This window comes from Prorops nasuta, unplaced genomic scaffold (genome assembly GCF_024137725.1).
Source record: "Prorops nasuta isolate Cenicafe-Biocafe unplaced genomic scaffold, Cenicafe_Pnas_1.2 PNAS00097, whole genome shotgun sequence".
Taxonomy (NCBI): Eukaryota; Metazoa; Arthropoda; class Insecta; order Hymenoptera; family Bethylidae; genus Prorops; species Prorops nasuta.
In genome coordinates, this window is record NW_027116894.1 from 158,213 (window position 1) to 167,224 (window position 9,012).

The 9,012-nt window shown below is 30.3% G+C and overlaps 1 protein-coding gene across 1 annotated transcript; it reads left to right on the plus strand.

Moving 5' to 3' along the window:
- The first annotated feature begins 6 nt into the window (after nt 1-6).
- Nucleotides 7-8,779, plus strand: LOC136784917 (uncharacterized). Its single transcript, XM_066745871.1, has 7 exons — nt 7-105; nt 183-464; nt 4,225-4,376; nt 6,713-6,948; nt 7,293-7,438; nt 8,538-8,595; nt 8,685-8,779. The coding sequence occupies exons 3-7, from the start codon at nt 4,285-4,287 to the stop codon at nt 8,777-8,779; spliced, it is 627 nt and encodes a 208-aa protein (XP_066601968.1). The 5' UTR covers nt 7-105; nt 183-464; nt 4,225-4,284.
- Nucleotides 8,780-9,012: the final 233 nt, after the last annotated feature.

Here is a 9,012-nt window from a genome sequence, read left to right on the forward strand (position 1 = left end):
GCTACCCCCACCCTTTCTTATCTGTCCCTCAGAGCTCGAAGGCAATCTTTAGCCAACCTAAGAATTTAACTAATATTAAGGCTGATAATTGGCAGCACTTCATAGGTGGCGTGATAGTATATCTTTAAAATTGGTTACAGAGTAAAGTGCGTTTTGCTTACTATAGTTTGTTCGATTTATAGCAGATGGCGCAAGCATACAGATTTTGATGGCTCTAAATGTTTTAATCGTTCTACTGGACCGACAGCATACTGCCTGATTTGCTGATGTTTACATCAGATTAAGTTTACCTTAGAAATTTGAAAATTTGTGGAAGTGTACGAAATTGGCGGGAAATCTGTGTAACGACTACAGTTTGTTCCAGTTAAGTTATATTCTGTGAAGAAGTTATTTATTGCCATCACCAGTTTTCGTTCAGCAGCCAGGAGGAATATTAAAAATATTCAATTGATTGGTAAAAGAAGGTCAGAAATTTTATATTCTTTCTATTTAAATATTGGTTAAGTCAGAATTTTTATTCGAATGCAGTAACATTTATTTTTATCTTATATATTGTTCATACATTTGCACAAAGTAATGTATTATATTGGAGTCCAACTTTTACAGAATTTTTACTAATATATACCTGATATTTTTAAAAAGGCAATTAAATTGTAAAAGTTTCATATTAGTATTTTCAACTTGTCAAATCTTTTTGGTGAAACATGCGTATTCTCCCAATGACATAATACAGTTGACAGAACTTGTGGTGCCAAAGGCATTCTTATTACGAAAGGACATTTCATACCCATTGCAATTACCCACATATAGTGAACTTGTGGAATAACTCAGAATTTTTATTCGAATGAAGTAACATTTATTTTTATCTTATACATTGTTCATACATTTGCACAAAGTAATGTATTATATTGGAGTCCAACTTTTACAGAATTTTTACTAATATATACCTGATATTTTTAAAAAGTAAATTAAATTGGTAAAAGTATCATATTAGTATTTTCAACTTGTCAAATCTTTTTGGTGAAACATGCGTATTCTCCCAATGACATAATATAGTGGCCAGAACTTGTGGTGCCAAAGGCATTCTTATTACGAAAGGACATTTCATACCCATTGCAATTACCCACATATAGTGAACTTGTGGAATAACTCAGAATTTTTATTCGAATGAAGTAACATTTATTTTTATCTTATACATTGTTCATACATTTGCACAAAGTAATGTATTATATTGGAGTCCAACTTTTACAGAATTTTTACTAATATATACCTGATATTTTTAAAAAGTAAATTAAATTGGTAAAAGTATCATATTAGCATTTTAAACTTGTCAAATCTTTTTGGTGAAACATGCGTATTCTCCCAATGACATAATATAGTGGCCAGAACTTGTGGTGCCAAAGGCATTCTTATTACGAAAGGATATTTCATACCCATTGCAATTACCCACATATAGTGAACTTGTGGAATAACTCAGAATTTTTATTCGAATGAAGTAACATTTATTTTTATCTTATACATTGTTCATACATTTGCACAAAGTAATGTATTATATTGGAGTCCAACTTTTACAGAATTTTTACTAATATATATCTGATATTTTTAAAAAGTAAATTAAATTGGTAAAAGTATCATATTAGCATTTTAAACTTGTCAAATCTTTTTGGTGAAACATGCGTATTCTCCCAATGACATAATATAGTGGCCAGAACTTGTGGTGCCAAAGGCATTCTTATTACGAAAGGATATTTCATACCCATTGCAATTACCCACATATAGTGAACTTGTGGAATAACTCAGAATTTTTATTCGAATGAAGTAACATTTATTTTTATCTTATACATTGTTCATACATTTGCACAAAGTAATGTATTATATTGGAGTCCAACTTTTACAGAATTTTTACTAATATATATCTGATATTTTTAAAAAGTAAATTAAATTGGTAAAAGTATCATATTAGCATTTTAAACTTGTCAAATCTTTTTGGTGAAACATGCGTATTCTCCCAATGACATAATATAGTGGCCAGAACTTGTGGTGCCAAAGGCATTCTTATTACGAAAGGATATTTCATACCCATTGCAATTACCCACATATAGTGAACTTGTGGAATAACTCAGAATTTTTATTCGAATGAAGTAACATTTATTTTTATCTTATACATTGTTCATACATTTGCACAAAGTAATGTATTATATTGGAGTCCAACTTTTACAGAATTTTTACTAATATATATCTGATATTTTTAAAAAGTAAATTAAATTGGTAAAAGTATCATATTAGCATTTTAAACTTGTCAAATCTTTTTGGTGAAACATGCGTATTCTCCCAATGACATAATATAGTGGCCAGAACTTGTGGTGCCAAAGGCATTCTTATTACGAAAGGATATTTCATACCCATTGCAATTACCCACATATAGTGAACTTGTGGAATAACTCAGAATTTTTATTCGAATGAAGTAACATTTATTTTTATCTTATACATTGTTCATACATTTGCACAAAGTAATGTATTATATTGGAGTCCAACTTTTACAGAATTTTTACTAATATATATCTGATATTTTTAAAAAGTAAATTAAATTGGTAAAAGTATCATATTAGCATTTTAAACTTGTCAAATCTTTTTGGTGAAACATGCGTATTCTCCCAATGACATAATATAGTGGCCAGAACTTGTGGTGCCAAAGGCATTCTTATTACGAAAGGATATTTCATACCCATTGCAATTACCCACATATAGTGAACTTGTGGAATAACTCAGAATTTTTATTCGAATGAAGTAACATTTATTTTTATCTTATACATTGTTCATACATTTGCACAAAGTAATGTATTATATTGGAGTCCAACTTTTACAGAATTTTTACTAATATATATCTGATATTTTTAAAAAGTAAATTAAATTGGTAAAAGTATCATATTAGCATTTTAAACTTGTCAAATCTTTTTGGTGAAACATGCGTATTCTCCCAATGACATAATATAGTGGCCAGAACTTGTGGTGCCAAAGGCATTCTTATTACGAAAGGACATTTCATACCCATTGCAATTACCCACATATAGTGAACTTGTGGAATAACTCAGAATTTTTATTCGAATGAAGTAACATTTATTTTTATCTTATACATTGTTCATACATTTGCACAAAGTAATGTATTATATTGGAGTCCAACTTTTACAGAATTTTTACTAATATATATCTGATATTTTTAAAAAGTAAATTAAATTGGTAAAAGTATCATATTAGCATTTTCAACTTGTCAAATCTTTTTGGTGAAACATGCGTATTCTCCCAATGACATAATACAGTTGACAGAACTTGTGGTGCCAAAGGCATTCTTATTACGAAAGGACATTTCATACCCATTGCAATTACCCACATATAGTGAACTTGTGGAATAACTCAGAATTTTTATTCGAATGCAGTAACATATTTTATCTTATACATTGTTCATATATTTACTGAAAGAGCTATTTTATATTCTGGACAAACTTGTAAAAATATTTTGGTAGTATAGTATAGCTGATATCCTTGTAGTGCAAATTAAGTTGGTAAAACTTTTCATTTTAACTGGTTAAACTTATCAGATTTATTTGGTTTATTTTGGTGATATATCCCATTAATAATACCTCTACAGCACACTTGACTAAAAGTTCTCTTATAATCTTATTTTAGTCATCCAATTGACTAAATTATGTTTAAAAGATATCTTTAAGTCATTTGGTCCTGTATGGGTATAGAGGGAACAGAACTTGTAGTATGAAATGAGTTTTTAGTATATGTTAGAAATAGTTTTTTTAAAACAAGTGTCCACAAAATTCTAATTACATCCTCGTTATTCGGTACTGGAATTAAAATTGCAAATTGCTTGTCATTTTCTCTGTTCACGTGTTTATCCGATTGAAAATTCATTACATATCTATCAGTAAAAACAAAAACCTTTGAAACTCATCATCCCTACAGGCTTTTGCTGAGAATAATATATTTATTATCAAGAGCCAATGAGACTATTAAAATTAATAAGATGCTATGATACATGAAATTTTCTGTGGATGGAATTGCTTCATTCATTTTATTATGAATCGCCTTAATATGTAATAAACATGCGTCATAAAGTGTTTACAAATTGGTTTTTATTAATTTTTTCAATACTATTAGGCTACACTTCTAGAATAATTTCAGAATTATTAAATACAGGATTTTTCAACTGAACAGGCTAACACAGGAAAGGATTCTTATCATTTATCAACCAATTACTTCAGAAATTTGGACAGCATGACTCGATCAGTGTGCTGTATTACATTATGCGGTCATAAGCAGGGAAAAGAGAATTGCACTTTCTTCCGTTTTCCACGTGATCTTCAAAGGTTAGGGGATTAATATATATATATATATATAGCATGACCTAAAATTATGTAGAAAAAATTATCCAGCTTTTCAAAGCGTATAATTCCTAATGGCGGATATTGGCGCACGATTCATTAATGATAGACAGAGAAATGCATAACTAACTTGTTCTTCCCTCTATCATTCCTACTTCCACACGCAATGAAATATTTTCAATTGCTATTCTAACAATTGATGGACTCAGAGTGAAAAGGAATTAGGGTACTCTTTTTTCTAGCCTTTTTTTGAATTTCAAACATATACACACAGTAGTAGGTTTATTTTTACCTTTGTTGAATATAACACAGTTAATATTTGAAGGTTTCTGTATGTACATGTGAATAAGAGAGAGGGAGGGAAAGAAAGAGAGAGAAATAATTGCACACTATCTTTCTCTTACTCTAATTTCACCGATTATTACATTGATAAAAACATGTTGCTTATTCCGCGAAGCTGTATTAGTGAAGAAGAAACGTAACGAGCCGCTTGTTCACTTCTTTATGTATCATCAATCAATGATACGCCTATTGATTTTCATCGCGACTCTTTCGCTTTCGGACACTAGATCACTTTATTTGACAGTCCCTGTGTACAGAGGGGAAGCCATAATATAGGTTTTTGTGAAAAAATCTGTTCAATGATTCCATCAATTGAAAACGTTATCTCTATGTTCACAGTTCTAAATGTGTCCCTTTAATGTGACTTTCTTTTTATTTTTTGCCATTAATTATTTGAATTATAGAAAGATCTAAATGTAGTTATTCCTTTTTTTTTCCTTTTTAAATGGACATCGCTAGCCTATATCACACATTCCTGTACCATATCTCAAGACCTTTCGTAAACCCTTCTATTATTTTTTAATTGCATTCAGTAGTTTACTATATATTTCAAATTGAAATTGCATGCAGCTGTAGCTTTGAGCGACATAGCATGCCTGCTCGTTACGCATATACACTCTGGGAAATTGAATCGTTCCGAAATGTCAAACGAAATTAAATAGGCCTAAGTTAGCTGATGGACAAGATTTTTCCTCGTTGCATAGCTTACCTGCTATACCACCGAATCCCAAGCAATAAACAGAGGGCAATAAACCGACCGAAAATGACTAACCCTTATATACCTACACTCGAATGATCAATCAAAAATTCTAATTTTAATATTATTAATTAAACATTTTTAAAACTGTTATCAATACATTGCTTTTATTTTTAAGATGAGAATGAGCCTAAACACGAGGCTAATTGGACGATTATTTCTGTATTAGATTTATCTTGCAGTTCTCGAATTAATTAAATCTAATAAAACTTTTTTTTTGAGAAATTTAGATAGGACTTTAAAGTATTTACGCATATCTTTTAATTACATATATATTTAAATGAAATAAATGTTTATCCATTATTTAATAATATTTTTGTACATAATTTATATTTCGCCCTTTCTTGAAGGTTGAAAAATTCCTATTTTCATTGACATCGTATTAACTCCGATAATTGTTAGTCGATCCTTTCTGCTATTTTGTTTTATATATATTTTAATTTACTAAGTAACACAAATACAAAATAAAACAGAGTTTCATTAGAATTTAATAAAATATGAATTATATATATATATATATATAGGATACACCTAATACAGAAATAATCGTACGATTAGCCTCGTGTTTGGGCTCATTCTCATCTTAAAAATAAAAGCAATGTTTTGATACCAGTTTTAAGAATGTTTAATTAATAATATTAAAATTAGAATTTTTGATTGATCATTCGAGTGCAGGTATATAAGGGTTAGTCATTTTCGGTCGGTTTATTGCCCTCTGTTTATTGCTTGGGACTCAGTGGTGTAGCAGGTAAGCTGTGCAACGAGGAAAAATCTTGTCCACCAGCTAACTTAGGCCTATTTAATTTCGTTTGACATTTCGGAACGATTCAATTTCCCAGAGTGTACGTGCATATTATAGACCTATATACGTACAATTTTAAATTAATAGGTCACATAAAGTTCTGAAAGAAATTTGAAAAAATAATAATGCGGTTTTAATAATATTTAGAAATAAGAATACGCAATGAAATAGAAAAGTCTGTTCCTCCAGGGCTGAGAGAGATAGTGGTTAAAGCATGAAAAGAGACTAACTTCAAGCAGCACATGCAGAGTTCACAGAATAGAGTTAACTAAGATTTTAGTATATATAGTTTTTTTAGAAATTTTAATCAATGACACTATAATATTAGTCACTTTGTCAATATTTAATTGTTTTCTGCATGCAATATTAGTGTTTGTACTTTAAAAAAATTCATTATGATTACTAAATTTTTAAAAACAGATGCAAAAGATGGATACAAATTGTTGGCAATGAAGACCTAATTTGCTTACCCATCAGTTTCCTTTCAAGAAGCCGCTTTGTTTGCAGCTGTCACTTTAATGTTACTGATTATAAATGTACGCAAGCTGGAAAACGACTTGTGAGCACAGCATATCCGATTGTACACGGGGCACAATCTTTAAGTGACGAACAAGTAGCAGAGTTCATAACAATTAATTCAAATGTTGTTAATGAAGGTAACTAGATAATTTTGAAAACGTTAATAATGTAAACTCATTAGGGTAAACAAGAAGTATGATAGTCGCGAATGTAACATTAATATTCAATTGGTTTACTGACGTAATTAAATCTGCTGAATCATACAATTTTTTTATCGCTTTGTACATCAAATGTTAAATAAATTTATCGTAATAGCTCATTTCGGATGAACAGAAAATTAAATTGACTGTACAAACTTATGTCAAATAACTGAACGCGAACATTAATAATACAATTTTGTCCTGTCTTTGCCTTCTCTTAATCTTTACGTTATTTCTATTTAACTATTTCAAGTAAACAATTTCTTTGCGCATTCTTAAAGCTGCTGAGATACCACTTGTAAATACACCTGTAAATACTGACGAAGCTCCTTTGTGTGCAAGTCGAATTTTGCATAATGAACCTTCCACATCATTCATAAATTATAATTTGAATGACAATCACGAGCCGGTTATTACATATCCTGAGGTAATTAACAAATGGTTTTTTATATCACTGTGTACCTTTGCATCGGAGGTATACATGCATGCGTATTATATTTTTATTTATTCTCATACACATACAGCACTTACAAACTAATCGTTTTTAACGCTTCATTTTTCCAAGGGATGTAGTCTTTTAAAACAAAATACTGAAAACTACAAATTACTTTTTATAATAAAGAAAAATCAACATTACAAATTCTAAAGGTACAAATATTCTATAGACACGGCTGAAAGAGCCGTGGCTTTTCTCGACAATATAATTTGGAAAAACATACATTAAGCCATCTTAAAACCTAGCAATTATTAAAATTAAAATTTTAAATCGACGCTTATTATCTTTCTTTTACAATGCGTTGGTTTCAAAATAGTCCTAACGTCATTTTCTTCAGTATCAGCCAAAATTCCTGTCATAAAACACTCCGAATTGCTTAATCTATCTTTACTTTCTTGTTCGCTGTTTGTACACTCCATAAAAATCGCCCAAAGTCCAATCTGTATAGATTAACCGACCTGTTAGCTTATAACCATCCTGGTGACTTGCTATAAGCCCCTGCCAAACAAAGCCACTCGCCCGATTTCAGTTTGTCTATTGAAAAAAAATTTCGCGTAATTTTTATACAAATTTTCAAAATTTGTTCTCCAAATCCCCGATTAACCTGTCCTGATCACTTATATAATAGTAATTGTTTCCTTGTCAGCACACGACACTCGCTTCCGTCACTCTTACAATCTTTCCTTCTTGGCGCTTTCTAAATTAATCTCCACGTTAGCGCTCATAGTCGAATGATTCATAAATTATGGTGCCAAATTTCGACCTTAACGCGAGAGGCTTCTATAGTAACTGTCATGTGATACATAGTAAAGATATCATTTAGTCATGTGGATGCTGTATGGGTTTTCACTAATATGTAAATATGAACGCAGGCGTTAATTTTTAATCTTATATAATAAAAAGGAAGTGATACTTCATAATATAATCTCCATTTATTTCAATAATGCAAATGCGTCACATACTATTAATTTTAACTCGACCTTCTCGAGACATATACATTTATGAAATTATTAATAACCGTATTCTGCAGAAAGTTGAGAGTAATATGATTGAAAATACGAATACCAAGAGAAAGAGGCGACCTTCAAGTATGTGAATTATATTTCGCTTTATTTGTTTGGTATTATTTAAGAAGAATTCTGCTGTTATTAATAATAATTACTTTCAATTTATATAGATTCAACTGAACGATTGACAATAAAAAAGGTGGCACAAGACGCGGGGCATTTCGTTAGATACGCCACCCCTCTCCGAAAACTAAAATACTGCTAACGAAATTACGAAATTCGTATAATGATTTTTGTGTAATGCAACAAAAGTATTTTGACAAAATGAAGGAATGCGAAGAATTGAAAAAGAAATTGCAAGACCAACCTTCCTATGGTAATATAAATTCTAAAGCTCTTCGAGAAATAGTGTCAATGAACATTCATAACCAAAATCGAAACATTCATGGACGTCGTTACGGAGAAGGCGAGAAAATGCTAGCTGTTGATATTCAGCGT

Coding starts and splice junctions, on each gene's coding strand:
- LOC136784917 (XM_066745871.1), top strand. CDS start 4,285: ATGACTCGATCAGTGTGCTGTATTACATTATGCGGTCATAAGCAGGGA. Junction 4,377..6,712: donor TTTCCACGTGATCTTCAAAG/GTTAGGGGATTA, acceptor TTTTAAAAACAG/ATGCAAAAGATGGATACAAA. Junction 6,949..7,292: donor TTCAAATGTTGTTAATGAAG/GTAACTAGATAA, acceptor GCATTCTTAAAG/CTGCTGAGATACCACTTGTA.